At 35.3% G+C, this 26,999-nt stretch overlaps 1 protein-coding gene across 12 annotated transcripts in view; it reads right to left on the reverse strand.

The window, feature by feature from the left end:
• The window catches only part of MYT1L (myelin transcription factor 1 like), a 692,774-nt gene that overhangs the window by 12,278 nt on the left and 653,497 nt on the right, over nucleotides 1-26,999 (reverse strand). For all 12 annotated transcript variants that reach the window (XM_051976041.1, XM_051976033.1, XM_051976034.1 and 9 more), the window contains one exon: nucleotides 11,382-11,473. In XM_051976041.1, the coding sequence (XP_051832001.1) occupies nucleotides 11,382-11,473 (92 nt within the window). The remainder of the gene's footprint in view (nucleotides 1-11,381; nucleotides 11,474-26,999) is intronic.

Raw genomic sequence — 26,999 nt, forward strand, 5'->3', positions numbered from 1 at the left:
AATTCTGCTTAAATTGCAACATTATTGCTACTTCTAAAGAGTGAGAAAGCTCCACGGCCTTAGTTTCCTTTCCTATAAAATGAAGATGACATTTGAGGTCCTTCCTACATTGAAATCTATGATCCTATGATCTACAGTGGAGGAATAAAAGGAAAAAAAGGGGCCACAAAGGTAGAAGAGATAGAGCATAGGAGTATCTTGGGCATCTTAGGATAAATCACTCCAATACAGTTTTTTGTGTGTTTGAATTAAAGCTGGTTTTTTTTTTTATTCAAATTCTGACTGTATAATCATTACAAACTACATTTTATTTCACCACTCCAACATTTGAAAGGTTTTCACTCTGAGTTCAATGTTGATAGTTTCAGTATTAGAACTAGGATTAGGTAAGGCAGCTGGATATGCCTCAAAGGCCAAAGTATGTGTTATAAGGAACTTAACTTTTGAATATTTTTTTTTTAATAACAATATGTTTTTAATGTAAAAAATGTGATTTTCCATGTTGTAGTATGATGTCTTCTATAATTAGTGAAGTCAGCAAGTTTTGGTTCACAGACTCATAGACCATAGTTCTATTGGGCTCTACTTTCGGAGTTTTGATTTGTTTTATTTTTGTTTGGACCAATGAATTCAATGGTGTCAGGAGCTCCCAGTGTGGAAATTCCTTCTATTAATAGACATGTGAAGATCTACAAGTCTTGTGTACAACTTACAACCTTAAGGGAATTATTCCAGAACTAAGAGATTAAGTGACTTGTCCAAGATTACATGTATCAGAAAAATCTAGGTCGTCTTGGCTACAAGTGCTACATCTTTATCATCATCGATTTCTTAAGTTCTATGAAGGAATTTTAATTTTTAAATCTTGCCTGCTATGCTAGTATTCATAAATACTTTGTCCCAGTTCTAACTCACATTCCTTACTTAATCTTTCAATAGTCTAGTTGTCTTTATGGATTCAGTTAAGAAACTGGTTCTTTTCTTGGCAGTTTCACTATCTAGCTTTGTGATCCTGTGTTACTTCCTCAATTTGAGACAAAGTTTCCTCATCCTTGTTAGGCAAATTATAAAACAGCACTTACATAAATCACACGGTTGTTATGAGGATCAATAGTTCATAAGACCACAGATTTAAAGCTTGAAGAGACCTAAGAGACCACTGAGTCCAATATCCTCAATAAAAATTAAAACAAGGCAAAACTACTGACAAACTAAAGCACAGAGGTGAAATGACTTTGTTCAGGATCACACAGTTAACTGTAGTATCTAGAAAGGAAGGTGAACCTAGGCCTTCCTAAACTCTGAGCCCAGTGGCTAATATAATGTCAATTTACATAAAATGAGCAATAATAGTTTTTCATGTAATTATAGATTAGAAAATGTGCTATTATATTGCATATAAAGAATTTTGCAAACTTTTAAAAGCTATATAAATATGAGCCATTATGAGTCTGGCTACCTGTGTGTCTCATGAATTTTATTCTTGCTAGATAAAAAATATTCAGAAGAACAAATATTGGACCAATTGGTGCTATTCTCAGTTCAAAATTAAACAATATTGGATTGTTAAAAATCAGTCACTGACTTTTTTTTTGACACTGTTATATGTGATAAAGTTTGCCTTCATTTTAACTAAGCATTTGAGAAGTCCCTCATGTTATTCTTTTAGAAAATATGGGAAAATGTAGTCTGGATAATTGTATAGTTACATAGAGCTGAAACTGGCTGAAGAGATAAATTCCTCACATAGTAATAAATATTTTGATATCAACTAGGAAGGAACTTTCTATATAGTGCTCCAGGAACAAGTTCTTGACCTGTCCCATTCTATTTGTCAGAAAGCAGCTAAGTGGTGCAGTAAATAGAGATCTAGATCTGGAGTCAGGAAGACCTGACACAAATTCAACCTCAGAAGTTAGGTGTGTGACCCTGGGCAAATCATGAAACCTGTGTCTATTTCAGTTTCCTCACCTGTAAAATAGGGATAATAATAGCATCTATCTCATAAGATAGGTGTGGGGATCAACGCTGTCTGGCAGATTGTAGGAGCTGTATAAATATTTATTCCCTTCCCTCCTCTTATCTATGACTTCAATAAAGGTAAAAATGGCACAGTTATCAAATTTGAAGGTGATGTGAAAGGGTGGTGGTAGTTATCTAACACGTTGGATGATAGAGTAATAATCCAAAAAGTTTTTGATGTTCTAGAGCATTAGTATGAATCAAATGAGATCATGTTAAATAAGTATAGATGAAAGTCATATGTTTGATACTAACTATAATCAAATTAAAAAATGCCAGATTTGGGGGGAACATAAATTCAACAGCTGTTTGTTTGAAAAAGATCTGGAGTTTTAATGTATTAAAAATTCATTATGATTTAAAAATGTAATGGGGCATCCAAGAGAGGCATAATTTCCAGTACCAGTATAACCTCCTCAGTCCACATTTGGAGTATTGTGCTAACCCTTTTGTGTCATATCTTGGGATGAACATTGATAAACTGGATAGTTTACAAAAAAGGCTATCAAGATAAGGAAAGACCTTGAAATTATAAGAATGATGATAATTTGAAAGGCTTTGAGATATTTTTATCTGGAGCAAGTATCTGAAGGCCTCTAATATAAAAGAGGGATCAGTCTTGTTCTGCTTCCTAGGAGCAATGGGTAAAAGAGAAAATAATACATTTTAGGAATGAAATAAGGAAGTATTGGGCAGCTAAGTGGTGCAGTGAATAGAGCAATGAGCCTGGAGACAGGAAGTCCTGAATTCAAATCCCAAATCAGAAACTTATTAGTTGTGTGAATTTGGGCAAGTCATTTAACTTTGTTAGCCTTAACTTCCTTACCTGTAAAATTAATTGAAAAAGGAAATGGCAAACTAATCTAGTATCTTTGCCAAGAAAACCCAAAGGGGTCACAAAGAATAGGACATGACAAAATGATTAATAACAACAGAGGGACATGGAGCCTACTAGTTATAGCCACTCAAAAGTAAATTGAGGTACCATAGGAGATAATGCTACTTGCTTTGTGCATATTTTGTGCTACTTTGTCCAGGCACCTAAATAACTAGATATATCTTAAGTGATGATTTCATTGTTTGATGCATTAGTTTTCAGACACCAGAGAGACTTCCATTAGACAAACTGCTCATAACTCTTTAATACTTTAAGTTAAAAAAAAAATTCCTTACAACAAACCTGTAACTTAGTAGTTTCACTGGAGTAGATTCACTGGTGATCCTCAAATAAAGACTGAAAGACCAAGTATCAGTCACACTATAAAATGGATTATCCTTGAGGTAAGGATTATAATAGAGAATTTCTAATGCTTCATCCTAATCTGAGATTCTGTGATTGTTTCATGAGATTTTCTCTATATTCCCTTAAATATCTAAAGTTCTTTATTTTGGGTTTGTCCATAACAGAGGAGACATCGTCTAGTGGAAAGAACACTAATTTTGGAGTCAGAATACATGAGCTCCAAAACTTTATAGTTTTGTGATCCTGATCACATCATTTATTCTTTCTACCTGAGATTTTTCATCTGTAAAATATGAATGATAATAATTATGCTACCTAAATTACAGGTATTGTAAGGAAAACATTTTTTAAAACTTAAAATATTAAAGAGATGTGAGCAATTTAATTGTTTAATATCAAGTGCTCTCTCTGACATCTGAAAATCAACATATCAAAAAATGAAATCCTCATTTAAGACATAGCTAGTTATTCATGTGCCTGGAGCAAATAGCACAAAATGTGTGCGGAGCAAGTAACATGAAATTCATTGATATAAAAATAACAGGGATAATGGGTCACAGATGGCTATTATTAACAAGATTTGTTAGCTTCCTATTTTATCTATTCTTGCTAATTAGGGGCTAAGCTTTTAGTTATTAATTAGACTTTTCTATGCTGCTGAAAAAGCCCACATGCTGTGTGAAAACGCACACAAATGCATAAAATTTTGGTCCTCTGGGGCAAAGCCCTGGTTGACTCACTCCAGATGTTCTGCTCATCATTTTATCTCCTCAGAATGTCCCCTTTTTACCTTATAATATCTTTAGTGTGAATCTTTCTCCCAATAATCAAGTCTTAAAACTCTGGAGTAATTTAAAATTTTTCTTTCTCCTGCCCTGTTTTCCATTCCCTTCCCTTCCCTTCCCCATCTAAATATCTACCAAGAGCATCTGGACTAGCCCTGTGTAAGTTAGAGTCTAGTGTCTAGGCCAAAGTCTGTGTGTGTGTGTGTGTGTGTGTGTGTGTGTGTGTGTGTGCTTCTAAATGCACATATGTTCCTGAGTATGCATGAAAATGCCTCCCTCCTCTCCTCAGCAAGAAGGGGTATAGGCTGCTTTTTGTTTGTTTTTGGTGTCATCATCCATTAATCACCCAGATATATTCCTAAACCTTCCCTTGGGGGAAATCAAATGGGTGAATAGGTGGGATGCCTAGGGAAAAATAAGCCCTCATACATTCCAGAAGGCAATGTGTCTCTCATTTCCAGGCTAGTCTGAAGCATTTAATTATCCACATTCTTCAATCTCCTGGCCCTCAAACTCCTAGCAGAGGTTGCTGGGTAATCCTTGGAGACTGCCAGAGACCTTGTAGATCATCTAGTTCAATGTACTTTACAGATGGGAAAATGGAACTCCCCACTCCAACTTAGAAGGGGACCTCAACTTCTCTGAACAGGAATCCTCTCTATTATATTCCCAACATTCAATCTGATGCGACATTTACTACTTTCTGCTACAGAAAGATCATTCATTCTACTTCCGAAAACCTTCAAATAACAAAAGATGTTTGAGCCATACAGTAAAAAGGCATAGAAAATTGATCTGTCTCCTTTCCTTCAGCCTAGGTCTCTTCCCGTCATGGCTAACTGCTAACTTGTGGTGCTAAAACCTATCAGAGAGCAGACCCTGAGATCTTCACAAGTAGAGGAAGAAGAATATCCAGTTTCTATCCTGATCCTCCTCCTCCCTGTCCTCGTTACTGGAGCTGCAGGAAGCCTACCATGTTTGTTGTCCAACTTTGTATCCCAGAGACCTTGTGGCAGGATCTCCCTATAGCTACTACTGCTCTCCACATCCTCATCTCTAACTTGCTGTATGATCTTGGAAAATTCCCTTCCTTTTTCTGGGTCAATTTCTCAAGTGAAGTGAGAGGGTTTGACTATGTGTGGGATTAACTGAATAAAAACCATCTCAAGGGAATATGACCAAATTATGACTTGAGGCATTATAGTAACAAGTTGAACTAGAGCTAAAAAGCTGCAGGTGTCCCATTGTCTTGAAGGAACATTCCCCTCCAGTTTCCCACCACCTCTTAATTAGCATCTAAGTATATCTTTTAAAGGTGATGATGGCTTTGAATTCTCTTCATCACAGGATATCTACTTCTATAGCTGTACTCTAGGGAAATTTAAATTGAGGGTTTATTATTGACTTGTATTCTTTTGTTTCTGGGATAGATTTCTGGGTTTAAGATTTCTATGTTTAGAGTGTAAACCTGGACTCCCCCAAACAATAGGAAAGAAGATCAAAGGGGGAGACTTGGGTTCGATTTAATCTTGTATTTTGCAGTTTATGCTTAGCCTCCTTTATTGTCAGAAGGGAGATTCCTTTCCCGCCAGATCTTAATAAATCTCTTTTTGCTTTTTCTTACTCTGAGAGTCTTTGGTTATTTTTGTGGTCACTATCGTTCTACACAACTGGATTATTAAAGCCATAGCGACTAGCTCCCTTTTCTAGGGACTTCGTCTCTCCTCCAAAGGGCAAAGGCATTTGGTGGCTAGAAGCTCCTTGGAGTAGCCACAGGACAGAAGCAGACACCTGTTGTTCCCTTGTATGCCTTGTTGAGAAATGACTCTTGGATTAGAGAAAGCCCTTTAGTCTCACACCACCTGTGTGGATGGATGGGTTCTTAGAGAGTCACCACCTGTGTGGATGGATGGGTTCTTAGAGAGTGTGAGAGAGAGGATTGTATATGGCAGTGTTATCTGGGAACATCTCTCTATGTATGACATGGATCTGTGTATGCACGTAAATGTGTTTATGTGTGTAGCCTATATCTGAGACTTGTATTTTGCAGTTTATGCTTAGCCTCCTTTATCACTGAGGTCACCTTCTCTGTGAGTAACAGACTTCTTGGTTGCTTTGTCTCCCCCCTCTCTCAGGCCAGTTTAATTGTATCTCCTTCATGAATCCCTTCTACCACATCCTTCCAAAATAGCCATTCAATCTCTGTTTCAACTAAAGGAAAGCTCACTATTGTATTTTTTAAAAGACCCATTTTATCATTTGGGCAATTTTAATTGTTAAAAAGTTTTCTCTTATGCTTCCCTTACATCTTCAGCAATATAGATAGGATGATGGAAACTTCCACCTATTGATCTCAGTTCTGCTCTTTGCAGTGCCACTAATTCACTAATTTCAGTTCATTTCCATGTGACAAATCTACACATTCCAATTCCTTTAGTCACTCCCATGATAAAATTTCAAGTCTCTTACTTTCTAAGTTGTTCTTTATACATATATACAAATATAAATTTCTTGATGTCATTTAAAAATGTGATGATCCATTCAATTCAATGAGAAAGAATAATAACAAAGAAACCAAAACAAGATAGGGCATCTAGGAGAAGACAGTTGACAGTAACACAAAAGGCAGAAAAGCTCATGCTTCTTCCTTGAATATTAGTCTTCTTTCCAGACTAAAAGGCTAAGTTCTTTATCATTTCTCAAATGATATGGTTTCTAATTGTCAAGGTTGGGTTTTTTTTTTTTGGGGGGGGGGAATTAATGACAAATGAAGATAATTTGTGGAAAGCACCTTGTAAACTTTAAAACCCTCTTAGCTACTGATGAAGATGATGATATTAATCGATAACTCTTGGATCAAGGGGAAAATTAAGACAAGTGGATAAAAGTTAACACAGAGGCAGATTTTATATCAATATAAACAAAAACTTTCTTAACAAGTAGAATTGTTTAGTGATAGACTGATTATTTGAGGTGATGGGGAGTAGATTCCATTTTATCAGCAATCTATGAGTGAGTGATGTAATAAGGACTCTGGCCCCTGAACTTGGTGGAAGGTAGGCCACCTGGCCTGGGGAAATTTTTAAAACTGATTCCCACCCACCTGAATCTCCCAAATCTTGAGAAAACTACCGGTTCCGCAGGAATCTCCCACTTCCCAATTGATCTGAGAATCACTTTGGTCTGGGAAATAATTATCACCCTTTATTGATTTGGAAATTAGCCCCTAATCTCTTCCTAGCTCCAATCATAGAAGGCTAATAAAAAGCAAGATTCTGTACCCAACCTTTGCTATCTTCCTAATCAGGAAGCAGCCCGCTGAGGAAATAGTCTCTCAGTGAAAATGTCCCCCCTCTCCCTTTTTTTTTTCTTTTGCCCACAACCTCATTTGCAGATCGGAAGCAAAAATCTGCCCCATTGCTGTTATGGTATCTCTCACCCCTGAACATGAGGAAGCTGGATAACTGGCTATGGGAAGATGCTGCACAAGGGACTCTTGAACTGGATCAGGTTGAATTACATGATTCCTAGACTCTGTCATCTCTCTTGCTTCCTTTCTTTATGATATATTCTCCTTTCATTTTTTTCTTCTTTTAAGATCTAATTCCTAAATGTAGCCTTTCTTAGCCCACTATCCTCATTCCTTAAGCTGACCTTCTCTCCATCCTCAAATTTTCCCTGATTGTTTTGTCTGAACTTCCTTTGTCATAATTCCATTTTATCTTGTATTATACTTACATACATGATGTATCCCATAGTAGATTTAAGTTTTTAGAGGGTTGAGAAATGCTTAGTCTAGTATCCAGAACACTATTTGGCAGATAATAAATATTTATTCGCTAAATTATTAAACTAAGATTCTTTGCCTCAAAACAAAATGAAGACTGAAAAAATCCCCCATGGCCAGAAACTTCTGAATCCAATAAGAATTTAATATGGAGTAATTTTGGGGTTTGGTTTCATTTGTCAACAGGAGTTGACTTCTTGACTACTCTACTCCATTGAATATGTAGTAAAGTTCTCTCTGATCACTAAAGTTGGATTTCTGCTAAAGACATAGTGTATTACTGTCTTAGCTGTACAGAGAGCTTCCAATGATAAGGAGAAAAAATGAGGACAATTTTTGTGCAAAAGCTACAAATCTGTGTATGAGTTAAGAATCAGGGTTAATCAAAGAGAAGGATCAAGAAGAGAGGAAAAGAGGATTTCAGATAATTTTGCTCTTTCTAACTCTTTTATTTCATGGAAATTGTGATTTTCCTCATGAGAATCTGAAGATAAAATGATAGACATAGATATCTCATCTATATGTGAGTATGCTGAGTCTACAAGTAATGGACCTATGACACTACAATCCTCTCTCAGGTGGGGATATAAAAATATGGAGAGAGAAGATATTGAGTATAAATTTAAATAGCAAGTATAAATTTACCATGTTAAATAATGACAAATCCCTTCCCTCAAGGAGCTTATATTCTAATGGTAAAAACAACTTGCATAGGAATGTGATGGATAGGGAGGGGTACTTTGGTCCGGAAAGTTACAAGGATAGTGAGTTTGACCATAGGGCAGTAAATAGATATATTCCATTCAGGAACAAAAAACAAAATTAATGTGAATCATGAACCACAATTCCAGAACCAAAGATGGGGAGGGAAGGAAGGAAAGAGTTCAGTGTGACAGATGATGATTCGCAAAGTCTGTGTAATAGGTGATAAGAGTGAAGAAAATGAAATAAAGCATGGCTGAGGCTTTTGTGAAATAATAATAGCCATATTAATATAGATTGCTTTTTAAAGCTTACAAAATACGATTAATATCTCATTAGTTTCCCAACCACCTCGAAAGGTAGGTGTTATTGTTATTTGCATTTCTAGTCCCCTTCTATTTTCAGTCTCTCCATTCTTTTTGTATCTTACTCCTCCCCACATACTCCTTGATCCAGTAACACTAGCTTCTTGGCTATTCCATGAACTAGACATTCTTATCTTTCTTCTCTGGGGCATTTCTTCTGGCTGGAACTCTCTATGGATGGAACTTCTCCTACCTCAAATACACCTATACAGACTTCTGTGGCTTTCTTTAAATCCTAACTACAATCTCATTTTTAAGGGGAGCTTTTTCTTACTCTTCTTAATTATGGTGCCTTTCCTCTGTTAATTATTGGTTATTTATATTTTATATGGATTGCATATGTTGTTTTGCATATTGTCTCCCTTGTTAGGTTGTGAGTTTCTTGAGGGCAGGGACTTTTTTGTGTTTTATTTTGTGTCTGGCAGTGCCTGGAACAAAACAAAAATGTTTATTGATTGATTAATTTTATAGATGAGGAAACTGAGACAGACAGTGAAATGGACAAATAGCCCTCTTTTCCCCTCCTTTCCTTCTCGGGCCAGCAGAAGAAAGTTTGCTCAGGAAGGTTGGGGGATTTCTTTTGTATTTCAAAAGGCCGGCTCAACAATGCCCTTAAGGGTATCTGTTGGGGTGGGTGGTACTCCGCCGGTACTCGAAACTGATCTATGTTCCCATCCTCCTGTTGTAAAATGCAAATCACAGAAAAATGTAACAAACTGAACAGAAATGCTTATAAGGCTGTCTTTAGTTCTGTAAGGAATTCCATCAGAATTCCATCCCGAGCTCGGTACCAAATAAATTCTAAATCTTCCTCATTGCGGCTGTCTTGAATTTTATTGCCTGGGCTATTTCAACAGAAGTTAAAAGTGACTTGCCTATGATTATATAATTAGTAAATTTCTAAGGCTGGATTTAAACTCAGGACTTTCTGACTTCAGGTCTGGAATTCTATACACTGTCTCTGTTGTGCCACAGTTCTCTTTTATCATCCTGACTCAGTTTCCCTAATTGTCCTGACTCAGTTTCCCTAAATTGTCTTGCCTTGGTTTCTCTGAATTGTTCTGTTCAATCCTGCAACATCACCGCTCCCTCCTAATCATGATGATCCAGATAAGGAGAAAGACCTTCTATTTTAGACATCATCAGAATGTTGAGTGCCTTTCCCCATTCTGTAATCCCAGTTATCAGATGTTCCCCATGCCTCCCCTCACACTGTCAGAACTAGATTGTTAGTCCAGAGTTCCCACTCTCAGCATCCTGCCTTAGTCTACCCCCTGTATCTGAGCCACGTGTACATATGTCATTGAGAACTCGCATTGTATGCTGGATTCTTGGAGACATAGTCTTATTCAGCCCTGGGACCAAATCATGGATCCATTTGGTCTCAGTAAATCTTTCCCTTTCAAATAAAATATGAAATACTCTATAATCTCTATTTTGCCTCAGTTTCTCTAGCATTACATATTAACTAGCTGTCTCTAAGAGAAATAGTCACCAATCAAAGAGTGAGACTTTGGCTCCAAAGTTGTTCCAAATATGGATTTTGGTGTGAATGGCTATTTATTCACAGTTTAGAGGAGGTTACTAGACATTAGAAATTAGAGACCTTAAAAAACCAGCTCAAGAAAGTATTGCTTAGAATGTGTTCTCTTCCTCACTTTAGCTTATTAAGAATCTTTTCCTTTAAGGCTTCAGTTCAAGTCCTCATGAATCCTTCCCTTACCTCTACATATAAAAGTGATATTTATCTTCTCACCTTTGACATAAGAACTTTGCCCAAGTTGAATCACATTAATTGATGTACACATATGTAATTTAGGTAATTCTGTATATGTATTATAATCTAGTATTATATATTTAGAATTGAAAAGTAACTATGAGGTAATTTAGTCTGACCCCCTCATTTTATAGATGAAAAGACTGACATTTGCCAGGATCAATTTTACTCCATGCTCTCTAGCTCCCAATTTAACACATTTTTTCATTGCGCCATACCACATTTCGTTCTTACTACTAGGATGGGGGTATTTATCATTCTTTCCCTTTAGCAGTATTAGGTTTATGGATGGACAATGTTCTTTGTATCTCAGGTCTTTTTAGTGCTGAAAATCATTATTTCAAGCAAAGAGAAAAACCAAAACTAATGTCTTGAGTTTAAATGTAACCTTAGACACTTAACTATCTGTGTACCTCTGGGGACAATTACTTAACTTCCATTGACCTCTGTTTCCTCATTTATAAAACAGGGATAATAATAGCACCTACCTCTCAAGTTGTTGTGAAGACCAAAAGACATAAATCATTTATAATATACTTAGAACAGTGCCTGGTATGCAGGCTGTTTTATAAACGCTTATTCTCTCCACCCTCCCAATCCAAACCCATTTCCTGTAACTATTTAGGTTTTACTTCTCCCATCTATTTCCCTTTCCCTTAACTGACAGATGCAATTAAAAATGTAACAACCAAGCATTTACCATTACTGGCCCGCTGCTTTATTGTTAGCATTTGTTCTCCTGATAACTTTGCTTTCTTCATGGCTGATGTGGCTCGTGGACATCCTGATAGACTGTAGGCAACAAGAACATGAATAACCTATTAATAACAGGTACTAAGACATCCATCAAAGCACAATGTTATACAGCAACAAGAGCTATTCATTAGATCCAGTGTTGAAGAAATCCTATGTGCCCAATTTCTTATTCATATTTAGATCTACCAAATGAGCCCTAATAGCTTACTGGTAGTGAGGGACTTAGGACAGAAGATCTCCAAGCCTTTATAATCAGGCTAGTCTGCATTCATGGTACAGTAGAGACAGCATTGGCTCTGGGCTCAGACTATGATGGGTTGCAAATTCCAATTCTATTACTCCCAGTTTAACCTTGGACAACTTCCTGGAATTCATTTTCCCCTTCTGTAAAATGAAGGCATTGGACTAAATGACTTGAAGTTCCTTCCAAATCTGGATATATAATATATATCCTATTAGAATCTAAATGGACAATCTGTTTTGATGCTAAATAGTCTTAGGTTTCTATGCTTTTCTAGTTCTGTGTCTGTTAGTTTTGTGTATGTGTGTGTTTTTTTTACTCCTTTATCAGTCATCACTTTTTCATTCTAAGTACAGCTAGAGCACAGTCCTTAATATGCACCAATTAATTCTTTAAAACAGGATTTTATCTATATATGACCCTGATCCTCTCAATTTTCCTGGAGCATTTTTTCGTGGTACTTTCCTTTGATTTTTTTTTAACCTTCTCTTCTCTAGCAGATATATCCAAGAGGAACCTGGAAAACCTCTCCTTCCTCTTGTATATGTTGACATAATTTGGAGGGCCTCTGAATAACTCAAATACTTTGTGTATGTAAATGCAATACAAAATACATGTTGGTACCATTTGGAGATTCTTAATTCTTGCCTCTAGCTCTTTTTATGCTGTGATCTTCATGAAGATTTTTTCATTCAAATGCTGCTCAGGAAAACAATTTTGTAGAAATTATTATGAATATCTATTAATTCATTTAAAAGTATTACTATATCTAGAACTTGTTTTTTTTGAGGGGAGGTGATGGGGGGTTTGGCTATTTTGTATTTTCTCAATTAATAGATACTAATATATAGGATCATAGGTCTAGACTTTGCAGAGAGCTTAAAGGCCAATTAATCCAAACCCTCCTTTATTTTATAAAAGAGAAAACTCAGGCCCAGGGGTAAAATAATTTGCTCAAACTCATACAGGTACTAACTGCCAGAACCACAATTTGTACTTAGATCTGGTGACGTCAGAATCAATATATCTTCAGTTCTGGGAATCTGAAGTGATTGCTATTTTTAATTTTATTAATGGCTCCCTAGACTTAAAAAAGAAAATAAAACAAATTGATAGGCACTCCTTTACAATTTGCCTCAGTCTGTGCATTTGTTTCTCATGGCTGCCCATAGGGATCATGAGATACTGCTAGTCCAGAGGTGGTTTGTGTGATATTCTATGATATAAGGTCAGACACCAGAGAAACAAACTGATATTCAGGGCTCAGAAAACCAAGAAGAGAATTTGCAAGAATGGACCTTGAAGGAAATATAGAGATAGATCATTCATTGTGGGATGGGCTGTGGCCTTTGGTGAGTCAACACTGTAAGCCAGATCAGAAACCAGCTGGTAATCCTTCCGCCTGAAGCAGAGCACCAAAAGTGCTCCCTGGCTACTATCTTTGATGAGATGCACTAACAAAATTAAGTGAGATTAGTTCTCCCAGCATATACTCCTCTGATCACACATCAATTAAATCATTTTAATCTGATTTAGGTTTTAAAGAGACTGTGATAAGTATAAAGAGAAACAGATTTACTAGAGGTTAGAAATGACCCCTGGAAAGAAAAAAAGAAGTAAATAAAAACAAAACCAATTGAGCATGGCTCCTAAATAGAGTGATGATTTTTTTTTTTTGTTTTTTTGTTTTTTTTTTTTTTACTGATTTCACAATGAATTCTACAACAAAACACTGAACAATTTGATTGGTGAAGGTGAACCTAAAAATAGAATTCTACATGAAGCCATGAACCCCCATTTCATAATACCTTTTTTTTTTTTAAGTGAAGAATAAATTCGTTGTTTTATTTTATTTATTTCTTTTGTTGAGGCAATTGGGCTTAAATGACTTGCCCAGACTCACACAGCTAGGAAGTATTAAGTGTCTGGGGTCAAATTTGAACTCAGGTCTTCCTGTCTTCAGGGCTGGTGCTCTATCAACTGCACCACGTAGAACCCTTGTTCCTTTATTTTCAAAAACTATACCAAGAAACAAACAAACCTCCCTTAAGCTATTAAAACTATGAAAGAACTCTAGCCCTGCTCATCTGGCTATCAAAATAAATTAAACAGTTCTTTTTTGCTGTTCAAATGTTCTTTAGTCTTACTTCAACTATACAGTATAGTATATAGAATCTTCAGTGGAAGAGTTCCAGTCCATAGCCATACTATTATAAATCCTTATATCCCATTAAAGTTCCTGATTGAAGGACGTAGAACTGGAATGGACCTTAACAACATCTAGTCCAACTTTTTATTTTACAGAGGAGGAAACTGAGGTCTGAGATGTAGAGTCAAACTGTACTGGGACTTGAGTTTCTGACAATGAATACAATGCTTAATACAAAAAGTCATAGCTGAGATTCTTAGAGGTGTTTTTGTTTGTTTTTTGATCAAACTTGTAAGTTCACAGGTATAGTGATCTAGTGAGGAGCTTTCTTTATTAATATAGATCAGTACTTTTTCTGAAGTTTCTAGTCTTAGAGTGTGGTATGGAACATTAAGAGCTAGCGACCTACTCAACGTCACACATTTGGTGTTTCAGAGGTGGTTGAATTTGTTCCTTAATCCTTGACTGACTTTCTGTACTGTACTATGTTGATTCTTTGATTACAGGATCAGAAATTTAGAAATGAATATGTTCTTAGAGTTTACCTAGATGAGTAAACTGAGATATAAAGGATTAAAAGTTTTGTTCAAGGTCACAAATCTATTACATGATAGAATTGTGACTGGAATTCAGGTCCTCTAATTCCAAATGTAGAAGTCTTCTCATTTGTAATTCACAAAATTTTATATATATATTCTGGTTTTGTTTAAATATTATGCATATATATATTATATACAAATGCATGTATATATAATGATATAATATGTAAAAATACATATACACACATATATAATATGTGTATACTATATATAGTATGTGTATACTATGTATGCATTTATTATGCATACATTTATTATGCATATGTGCTTGTATCACACCTGTCTATAATAAGAGTTTCATGCAAAAAAATGACTAAGGAACTAAAAAGTTTTAGCTACTTATTGTCTTAGATAATTGTCTGAGATACTAATGGGATATGTGACTTATTCAGGAGTCACACAGCCAATGTGCATCAGAGGTGGTACTTAAATCCCTGATTTTTTTTTTTTTTTTTTTTACTCTTGGGCTGCTTTTTTACATATAATGCATACTTACTATGCCATATACTCTTTTTAGATCACAAGAACATAAATTTGGAAGTGCAGATGACTTTAGAAGTCACCTAATCTAATTCTCTTTATTTTACAGATGATGCAACTGAAGCCTTGAAGGATTAATTGACTTGCTTAAAGTAATATAAACATTACATGGTAGAACTAGAAATGGAATCCAGGCCCTCTGACTCAGTGTTCTTATTTACCATGAATGAAACTGATAAAGACTAAGGAAGTATAACGCTTAAGGAAGTATAATCTGAGCACACTCATTTATTAGCAAGGTTAGCCTTCAACAGTTTGGGTACAAGAGTTCTCACTTGGCACAAGGACTCTTTTTGGCAGTTAACAAAGCTTTCTCATACTCAATAATCAGGGACTAATCCACTCATATAATCTTGAGCAATAGGGCCATTCTCTTTTTCTGTTTGGCTATCGTTTTACAAATTTTATAGTTACTTCAAGAATATTCAGGTACATTGTGTGGTAATTACAGAAACATACTACAAGATGTATAGAACATTTTATAGTCAGCACCTTCTACCCCATTTTCTGAGAACTGTCAGTTTCCCCATAATCAAAGCAAGATCTAGTTCACAAAATGGTAGACAATAACAAAATAGAAAGAACCAAACACAGTGGAGTGTTTTGGATTCCACAGTTGCCCTACACAAACATATATGTGTTTATTGTATGTGTTCACATCAAATAGCTAGATATCAGATAATAAGTTTCATTTTTTAAAAAAAAGGATAAAAGAACTATAAAGTCTCTATAAGCTTGTTAAGAATCCAAGTATACAGGTTGTACTAGATGACCACTGAGATTCCTTCCAATTATTAGTCTACTGTGAAATTCTGTTATTCTAAGATTCTGCTTAATAGTTAATATTAAGTAATAGATTTATGTTTTTCAAAACTGTGACATGATATATTTTAATATTGAATTTTGCTGCAGAGATATGCTTCCCACCTTACTGCACCAGCATAATTACTTTTAATTCAAATACTTTTGTTTGAAAATTTTTGAATGATCTTCAAATGTTATTTAGGGGCATTAAGAGATTAAGGAACTTGTCCAGGGTCAAATAGCTTATCTGTGTGGATTTTGAATCTAGGTTTGACCAGTTCCAAGGCCAGTTCTCTATTCACTATGTTATGCCACAGTTCTCTTTAACTGTCTTGACTCAGTTTCCCTGCACTAGTTTCCCTTGTCTCAGTTTCTTTAACTGTTCTGTGTCAATCCCCTAAGTTGTAACAGCCCCTTCCCCTCTTCCTCCCCCCCCCCCCCCCAGTCCTACTGAGGACCAATTACTCTAAGGTTATAAATTGTTAGCAAGATAAACAAGAGAATAGACTTCCTGATTCTTTTCTGTCCTCAAGAATTTACAATATCCCTCTAAAATATTCCAAGATATCTCTGTGTATTCAGACAGCCTGTCTCTGGGTTTTTTTTTTTTTAGGATTTATGGCGTCCCCCATCCTGACAGCTTCTCACCCCTTCCTTTGTTTAGAGAAAAAGGTATTTAAGAAGTTGGGGTTCCTCCATTCATGGCTGGAGGTTGGCGGCTGGTGGCTGGCGGCTAGATGCTGGATGCTGGATTCTTTGAGATGACAGTCTCCTCCAGCCCTGGGACCAACATGGATTCCTTGGTCCCAGTATATTTTTATCTCTGTCTGACTGGATAATTTTAGAGGAGAGTCCTATCCAGTCAATCTTACTCTCCCATTAATAAAATATTAAAAACTCTCTAATCTCTCTCCTGCCTCAGTTTCTCCGGCATTACAACTATGCTATACTGAATTTTTAAAAATAACTTGAAAAATATGTAATTAAGTTATAAAATTGGTTGCCCCTGGAAACTTTATAAGTATCAGAGCACATGCTATCTTTATTAGAAGAGAGAATTGTTTAATGTTTTGATTTTTAAGAAAAAGTTAATTAAGCTAATAATTAAATTAAATTAATTTTAAAATCAAATTCTGGAGTTGGGGAGGAAAAAAAAAGATAAGAAATAACATTTTCTATTGCATTTAGTGAAATCAGATAAAACAATATCAATTTGAATGGTGATAGAACTGAGAAAACATATGATAAATATCAGAATATTCACTCTGTAATTTAAGAATTCTCTTTGTATGCTTTCAATGTGCCTGAGTGGTTAGCTTTGAAACTGAAAGGATGTGGAGGCTTAAGTTTCCTTTCCTAATTATTGTCTCTGACATTTCCAGTAAATTGTTTAACTTCAAACCTTGTTTTATCTATTCAGAAAAGAAAAAGGGTAAAGGGAGTTTTAATGTAGTATAGTGTAGTGTAGTGTAGTATAGTATGGTGTGTGTGTGTGTGTGTGTCTGTGTGTGTTCTAATTATAGTAGCCTTTAATAAAGCCCTTCACAATCTGGCTCCAACCTATTTTTCTGCACTCATCATTCATTATAACTCACTCATTCTCCATTTTAGTTAAATTAAGGGATTTGCTACTCTTTGTACACAACATTTTTTTGGTTTCTTCTCCTTTATTAATCAGCCAATCAACAATCATGCTTCACCTTCACAAGTCCATCCAATTACCCAGCTATTTTCCCAGGCTATTATACCATCTGCCTCTCTGGGTGCGGTCCTGCTTCTCTCCACTTGGACCACTCCTCTCTACCCAGACCTGGACCTCCATACCCTGGATTTTTCACAATCCAGGTCCCAGTGTCTGAGGAAGTTAATCCACTAATTTTTGGAGCTTGATTCCATTCACTGGCACTTGTGATTGAGTGGCTCAACTTTAGAAAGAAAAAGATTTCCACCAAGACATGTATGAAGAAGCATTAGAAAAGAACTTTAATAGAAGGGATGGATTATTAGAGATGAAAAAAAATAGATTAGAGCAATGACTAGGAATTAAATGATCTAGCTTTTGTCTTCCATTTTCAGGGAATGAAAGTTGGGGAAGAAAAAGGAAGCTATCAATCATGACAAAAGTAATTTGTAAGTAGATTTGTGAAAATCCTTACAGGTAAGATCCAGTGGAGTTTTGCATAAAATAATGATCATGACAACACAATTGTATAAATATTGTAAATATTTATTAAGTAAATACTATACTGTGTACCTGGCACAATGCTAAGCATTTACATTTATTATCTCATTTGAGAAAATAGCCTTTGATACTTATCACCTCGATCATCTTAGTTGCTTCTTCCTTTTGATTAAAGGGGTGGAGGGAGGAGCAATAAATTCTCAAAGCTTCCCTTTTTAGAGGATTCAGAACTTTCCAGGTAATGCTTCAGTTTTCCATTACTCTGCTGTGTTTGATTTTGACTTGATGGAACATCATGTTCTTAGCCCTGGTGCCCCCTGGTATTCTATCATCTCATTTCTTCCAAGCCTTGGAAGCTCTTTTCTGCTTCCTTTTGTGTGTTGTTTTCTCCTATTGGATTGTAAGCTCTTGATGGCAGGAACTGCATTTTTAATTTTTAAAATTTGTAATAAGTGATTAATCAATGTTTACTGAATTAAATTGATTTGAATGATAGGACTATAGATTTAGAGGGAATGGATTTCAGAGTTCATCAAGTCCAACCTCTCATTTTTCAGATGAGGAAACTGAGGCTCAGAGAAGTTGTAACTTGCCCCAAATCACTTAGGCAATATGTATCAGTGGCAGATCCTCTGACTCCAGTGACAAGCTTAGTAAATGAAGAGAAAGTGATAGTTGTAACTCATTTAGGTAGTTATAATTTAAAGTGGGGTCACCTCACTATAGCCTCAATGGCATACAGTTAAGAGGAAAAAGAAACCATCAGTCAATAGAAATGTAACTTTCACTGTTCTAGAAAGCCAGTTTTGCATTTATAAATATCTATCTATAGATAGATAGATATAGATATATGTTATCACATTCTAGGTACATTTTATCATTCATTTAAACAATGAAGTCAAGAACATTTTCAGGAAGATTGTTGAAATGAGATTCAGTGAATTACTCAAACTCAAGTGATGTCTCTGGTATCTTTCCTGTGCTTTATATGATCTTATTTCATACCCAGATTGCTGCACTAGTATTTTATAGTTTAATAGGTTAGGAGCTTTTTCCTTTGCTGAAGCTAATCTGGCCTCTGAAGCTTTTACAAACCATTGTCCTTGGTGATATACACTGAAGCAAAAATAACAAGTCTGAGCTCTCTTCAAGTCCAACATTTGAAGACACTTATCTAATCTACCCTAAATGATCTCTTCTCTAAACTAAATACCCCATACTCCTTCTTTGATATGATCTCAGGCTCCTTTGCACTGGTTCCCCTCATTTACTAACTTTCCTGCTTCTCTATGTCTTCCCTAAATTGTGGGTCTCAGGTCTGAACTTAAAACTGCAACTGTGATGTCACTCTTATCAAAAACTCCACAGTACCCTACTGCCTACTAATTAAGTCCAAACTTCTTAATTATCTTTGAAGATTCTTTATAATTCTGTGGTGACATAAATTTCTAGCATTAAACTAATAATAATAAATTTCCAGGATAATATTAATTCATGTAGTGCTTACTATGTGCCAGATACTGCGTTAATCAATTTGCATTATTATCTCATCTGATTCTTACAACCCTGAGTCTCATAGCTACAAGAGTTTGAGGCCAAATTTGAACTGAGGTCTTCTTGACTCCAGGCCTTCTTGACTCTACTCACTGTACCACCTACTTGTCCAAGATATCAGCTAGTGTTCATCTTTTCAGTTTGTTATTGTTTAGTTGTTTTTCAGTTGTAAATAAACCTTTGTGACGCCACTTAAAGAGTTTTCTTGACAAAGATGCTATAGTCATTTTGCATTTTCTTTTCCAGTTCATTTTCCAGATGAGAAACTTTCTTGCCCAGGATCATGTAGTAAGTATCTGAGGTCAGTTAGAACTGAGGAAGAAGAGTTTTTCTGACTCCAGATCTGTCACTACCTGGTTCCTCTTTTAATTAGTAAAGTATCTTAAATTTCCAGTAATAATAATGATAGTAACAACTTACTTTTAGATTGCACTTCTAATATGCCATGCACTGTGTTAAGTACTTTGCAATTATTTTCTCATAATAATGTAGGTGACGTGTGCAGGACACAGCTAGTATTTGAAGCTAGATTTGAACTCATCTAGAAACCTCTATTATCTCATAAACTTTCATCTATTTTATAAATTTGATAACCTGGATTATTTGCTCTTCTCTGATCTCATCCCTCCTTTGCCTAATCTTCTATCCTATTCCTATGTCGAATTCTTCTACATTACTCAAGGCCCCATTTCAAAGCTTTCTATTCCATGAAGTTTTCTCTTAGCTCCTGAAATTGACATGGATCTTCCATAACAGTTTTTTTGTACTTTTCCTACACATTTATATGCAATTTTGTGTTATAGTTATATATAGGATTCTTCTTTCTGTTAGATTGTAAACTCATTGAGGGGCAGTATGTAGTCACTAAAGGGCTTGGAGTAGAGAAGATCTGGATTTACGTTTTTTCTTGGCTTTTAACTACTAGGGTGACTAGAGGCAAGCTATTTAGATTCTCTGTGACTCAAATTCCTCATTTGTAACACACAGAGATAATAATACCTGCAATATCTGCCTCAATGGGCTTTCAGGCTCAAAGAAGATAATTATGTATCTCTCTACTTCGTAAGCCTTGGAGTGGTACATATTATTAATTATTGTTTTTTTAGTACAGTCACTTACAAAATTTCGCTCTTATTCAATCCATTCCTCAAACCAATGTCAGAATAATCTTCATTAACACAAAGAACCAATCATAAAAAAAAAAAAAAGAACCAATCATGTCAATTCTTTTGTTCTTTGTTGATTATTGAGTCGTCACACACTCAATCTCAAATTTGAAAGGGACCTCAAAGGACACAGAGTAATTTAGATGGTACAGTGGATTGACAACTGGGCCTTGTGAATCAAGGAGACTTGCGTTCAAATTTAACTTTATATATTTACAGTCTCTGTGACCCTGGACAAGTCATTTAAGCACAGTTTTTCTCAGGTTCTTCAGCTTTAAAAGGGGAGTTATAATAGAACCTATCTTTTGGAGTTGTTGTACAGATCAAATTACTTAGCACAGTGCATGGTGCAGAATAGATGCTTTAATAAATCCCCTCCATGATATGATTAGCATGCCTGAGTGGTCAACATAAGTGCTCACCCAGCTGTTCCTTGAAGGCCTTTGGTGAGGGGAGCCTTCTACTTCTCAAGGTATTACATTTCATTTTTGGATGAATTTAATAGTTAAGTTTTGTTTTTTTTTTCTTTATTGAAGCTAATTTGACCTCTTTGAAGCTTTTACCTCTGGCTCCTGGTTCTGTCCACTGAAGCCAAATATGACAAGTCTAAGGTCTCTTCAGGTATAAACATTTGAAACCACTTATCAAATTTTCTTTAAATATTCTCTTCTTCAGGCTAAATACCCTACATTCTTTTTTATGATATGATTTTAAACCCTTTCACTCTGATTCCCCTCATCTAGTTGTAATTCTCCTGCTTCTCTATATCTTCCCTAAATTGAGGGTCTCAGGTCTGAACTTAAAACTATAAATAGAATCTGGTCAGAGCACAATATAGGAGGATTAGTACTTCTCAAATTCTCTTAATCCAGGCTAAGACCATCTTTGTTCTTTTGAATATCATGTGGTACTACTGATTCAAATTGACAGTAATATCCATTATATCTTCAAGATCTTCTTTTTCAGATGAATGACTGTTTAATTGTTTCTGTCCATTTTATACTTTTAGTTAATTTTTTGAATGTGATTTTTTTATATTTATCAACTATTAATTTTCATTTTATTATATCTGCCCCAACATTCTAGTCTGTCAAAAAATTTGTATCCTGGATTTGTCATTTAGTATATTAACTATCTTGAGGCCTTTACAAATTTGCTATGTATCATCTATGCCTTCATTCAGGTCACTAATAAAAATGTTGAAAACTACAGAGTTAAGGACAGATCCCTGGTGTTCTGAAACTGAAAACTCTATAGATTGGCAATGGATTATTGTGATTATAGATTAGATTATTCAATCAATTCTGAACCCTTACCCATTTAGCTATATAATTGCATGGTTTATATCACCCATTCTGTACAAAAAAGGATAGTAACAACAATGATAGCTAGCATTTACGTAGTACTTACTGTATATCAGCACTGAACTATATACTAACAAATATTTCTTTGGATCCTCACAATAACCCTGAAAACTAAGTGCAATTATTATTCGCATTTTTTTATTGAGGAAGTTAAGTGACTTGGCCAGGATCACTCAGCTAATACAGACTGAACTTGAATTTGAACTTAGGTCTTTTTGACTTTGTGCTCTAAACTCTATCCACTCTTGCCACTTAGCTGCCCAGCTGCTAAAGCATAAAGGACTTAAACAATTGTGCTGAAATATTGGTAAATTTACAGTATTCATTTAGTATGCCAATCTAATAGAAAATGATTTTAATATATATCTTATTCTTCATAGATACATGTCGGCCATTTTATGATGATTACTTTCTTTTCTTAACATTCCATCTCTGAATATTGCTAGAATTCCACCAAGATCACTGGCCTACAGCCTGTAAACCCCACTCTTCCTTTCAAAAAGACAAAAACCCAACAACCCAAGACATTTGTTCTGCTTTCTCTAATTTTTTACCTCTAAAGTTCTTCACCTTTCCATGGTTAACTAGCTCTTATAATCATGGTGAGAGTTCATTAGGATCTCATGATCCATTAAATTCAGGGTATTCAGTTACTATGCCTCTATTTTTCCTGGTATTGACTCTCTATTAGTCACTTGTGAGCTTTCCAGTCTAAATGTTGTTATTTTTAACAGAGAAGAAAGGTTAAGGATTTCAGCCTTCTTTCTGTCATCTATCCAGGGTAGCAGTCTCTTCCTGGATATTTAGCTTTTCCCTCATTTAGTTAAAAAAATAAAACCCATTTGTTGTTGTTGTTCTTAGCATTTCTAGAAAATTTCCAGTACATTTTGAAATGTGATGGTCCTGGCACAATCCTTACACAAGATAAGTAAAAATTTGCTCTTCACAAATTTGGTGATGTCCGACTATTCATGACTTCATTTGATGTGATTGAGTGATTTTGCCATTTGCTTCTCCAGCACATTTTACAGATGACAGAACTAAGGCAAACAGTATTAAATTATTTATCCAAGTTCACACAAATTTTACTTATCAAACTTCAGATTTGAAGTCAAGAAGAAGAGTCTTCCTGATTCCAAGCCTTGCAGTATAACTACTGCTCCACCTAGCTGCCTGGTTCTGCTTACTTTTTTCACACATTACTTATTACTTCTTGCTTTATATTTTAAGCAACAACCCCAATGAGACTATTTGCCATCACTCATACAAGCTGATCCTTTCTTATGTTTAAACTTTTGTTCACATTGCTTGCTAGGTCTTCAATAACCTGTCCCGATATCTATTATTACTTCCTATGAAAGTATTATTGGTTTTTGTTAAATTCAGTAAATAAATCTGGACTTGTAGTCAGGAAGAACTACCTCAGATGCTTATTAGCTGTGATTCTGGGCAACTCACTAAGCCTTTTTGTTTGATCCTTAAGTTTCATCATCTATAAAATGAGAGGATTGGGTTCTGAGAATCTCTAAGGTTCCTCCTTGTTATAAATCAAAGATCCTAAAACCTTTGTTGATCCCCTCAATGAGAAGTAAATTTTTTTTTTTTAATAGTTTTTAGATCTGACATGGAATTTTGCATGTACAACTCTCCCACATATTCCTTTCTTTTTTTGTTGGAATTATTTGTGTGTGGGTCACCCTGGATATCTGACTTCACGTGTGACCTCAAGCCCTTACTAACTGTATGACCCTGGGCAAGTTATTTAACCGGATTTGCCTCAGTTCCTCAGTTATAAAATAGGGACACACTAGAGAAGGAATGGTACCCCACTCCCTTATTTTTGCCAAGAAAACTTCATAGACTGAATCTATGGAGTCACATAGTCAGACATGATTGAACGTCCTCAACCTAGTGGAGTGTTGTCAAAATGGTTTTTCTGCTGTGGAAATAAATCCCTTTTTAAAAGTCAACAAATGATAAACCGAGTAAGAAAGAACCTATATTTGATATGTTTATATGGGAATATGTATATGTATGTATGTATGTGTGTCTATATATGTATATACATACATAAAGTAGGTATAGACCTATATATCTATATACATATCTATTTACCCATATATGTATTGCACTCAATTCTGTTACTGTAAAGATGTGTTCTACAGTGGAATATTGCTTGAGAAGCCTGTGTCCATTTTTAATGCTGTAATTAATAGGGATGCAGATTATTCTAATAAAAATTGTATATAGTTGGCAGAGTAGGCACATGTAGGTCAGAATACTATATGTTCTCTTGGTCACTTTTGTTAGGCAAGAAAAAATTTCAAGTGGACGACAGTAATAAAACAAATATAAGGTAATGCTGCCACCTGGTGGCTATTTGGACTTTGTCATCACTTAAGAAGTAGAGGAGTTTGTCATAGGATTTCTATAGCCATTTTTGACCAGCTGTACTTTTGAAACAAAACAGTAGTAGTTTGGGCTGGTGAACATGGAAGTGTCTAAAACAATCCTTCCCATGCCACAGGAAATCCTGAAATTGTCTGTAGTAGGAAAGTAGTGTGGAGTGATCGCGATCTGCTTTGTAGATAAAATCACAATTATTCAGATCAATACAAGCCTGACTAATACTCTGTGCTAGGTACTGTATTAGGTAATAGAAATATTTTCCTCACAGCTATCCTGTGAAAGTAGATAATGCAATCAATCTTTTTTTTTTTTTTAATGTGACGATCTGTGATTTCAACTTCTTCTCTCTGTCTCTTTGTCATGTACCTCTGCAACACAAATATAACTTAGAATCATAGAGAATTGCCTGGGACTTTGAGAGAATATTTACCCAGGTATTATATGCACTGAAACTGGGAATATACAGAAGCTAATTAACACTTGCCTGTGAGAGCTAATTATAAACTTTTCGTGTTAGTATTTACACCTTGGAAATAGGCAAATGCTACAAATTAGGGCTTGATTTATTGTTTTGTTGATACTCTAGACTTATGAAAAGAATCATGTGTTTTTGGAGAAGTAGCTATTAAATATTTACCAGTACATCCTTGACTAGAAATGAACTTGACTCAGAAGCTTGTTGACTAACCACTATAACAGAAGTTTCAGCCTGTCAAAACTTTGCTATACAGGGATAAGGTTTATTGAAATTTATAGTCTAGATTTGGAAACTATTAAATTGTACATTATTGTTTCCACAAAAATGTATATTTCCTGAACAATTATCTTACAAACATTTGAAATAGAATATTTGTAAACTGAGAAGTGCCTATGTAAGTAAACCATTAATATAATGCTATTTTGATGGTGCTTTTAAGAATTGAAACAAAGAGCTATAATTTTCTAGATTATGAAGGGAAAGCATACTTCTACAAACCCTTACTGGGCATCTAATGTGCCCAAAAAACAGGGTCATGGATAGCCACCCTTTCTATAAGTAAGCAGAATGGATCTGAAAGTCAACTTATCTGCCACATATAAACTATATATAATTACCACTTTTTTGGTGTCCATTTGACTTTTTGTCACTCTGGCTTGCTATCTCCCACATATAATAAAACCGTTTCATTTGATCTTTATAACTATAAGGAAGAAATTACAGATATTATTACTCTGTTTTAATGGTTTGGTAGTATTGCCTTGGACATGTGAAAGGACTCCATGGTCACACAACTAGTAAACTTCAGAGCTAGGATTTCACTTGTCTTCTGAACCAGTGCTCTTTCTCCTCTACACATCATACACAATGACAGGATGAAAGGATATGATGTTCAGTAGCTTAGTTTCATGTAGTTTTCAAGGGAAACTGAGAGAGCTCGAGCAGGTTCCTGACTTTACTCTGCCATCTTGGCTCCACTCCAGGAACTCCTTTCTTTCTTTCTTTCTTTCTTTCTTTCTTTCTTTCTTTCTTTCTTTCTTTCTTTCTTTCTTTCTTTCTTTCTTTCTTTCTTTCTTTCTTTCTTTCTTTCTTTCTTTCTTTCTTTCTTTCTTTCTTTCTTTCTTTCTTTCTTTCTTTCTTTCTTTCTTTCTTTCTTTCTTTCTTTCTTTCTTTCTTTCTCCTTTACTTCTTCTTTCCTTTCTCCCTCCTTTCTTTTTACCTTTTTCCTCCCTCTCTCCTTCCTTCCTTCCTTCCTTCCTTCCTTCCTTCCTTCCTTCCTTCCTTCCTTCCTTCCTTCCTTCCTTCTTTCCTTTCCATCTTTTCTTCCCTCTCCTCCTTCTTTCCTCCTCCCTCTCTCTCCCTACCATTTTTATTGTTTTTTTTTCCTACCTGAATTTCTTTCAATATCTCTGGGACCTAGTCTACAGTAATCCATTAAAACTTATGGTCCTCCCAATTTCTTCAGGATTAGCAGAATTTTTTCAAGTGTATGAAAATCAAGATCTCTTGTTTGGGGATCAGAAAGTTTTACTCGTTGGAATGACTTAGCCTAGATGGCTTTCACCACTCTGAGTTTCAGTTTCCCCACTCACAAAAGACCTATTATATCGGGATTTTTGTGAGAATTGATAATATGAAAGTACTTTATAAATTGTAAAGCTGTATAAATAATGATCATTATAGCCAGTAGTCACCTTCCTAAATCATTATATTGTTTTAACACTAACATTTTTTTTTCTTCTCTGGATCTGCCTACCACACTGATACATGTCTTTATATTCTTACACCTGTATTATTGTAATATTCTGCTAGTTATTTTCCTTGCCTCAAGTGTCTACCCATTTCAATCCATTCTCTTATACCAAGCTGTCATACTGATCATCCTAAAGCAAAAGTCTAATCATTTCACTTTCTTATTTAATCAGATACAAGTGGTTCTTCATTTCTTCCAAAATGAAATATCAAAAAATCTTATGTTTGATTTTTAAAAAGCTATAACCCTTCTTAGCTCTTACTCTACTTTCCCATCTAATTACATCTTCCACAGTCCAGTGACACTGGCCCCACTGCTATTCT

The sequence above is a fragment of the Antechinus flavipes genome, chromosome 2 (genome assembly GCF_016432865.1).
Source record: "Antechinus flavipes isolate AdamAnt ecotype Samford, QLD, Australia chromosome 2, AdamAnt_v2, whole genome shotgun sequence".
In the NCBI taxonomy this organism is placed as follows: Eukaryota; Metazoa; Chordata; class Mammalia; order Dasyuromorphia; family Dasyuridae; genus Antechinus; species Antechinus flavipes.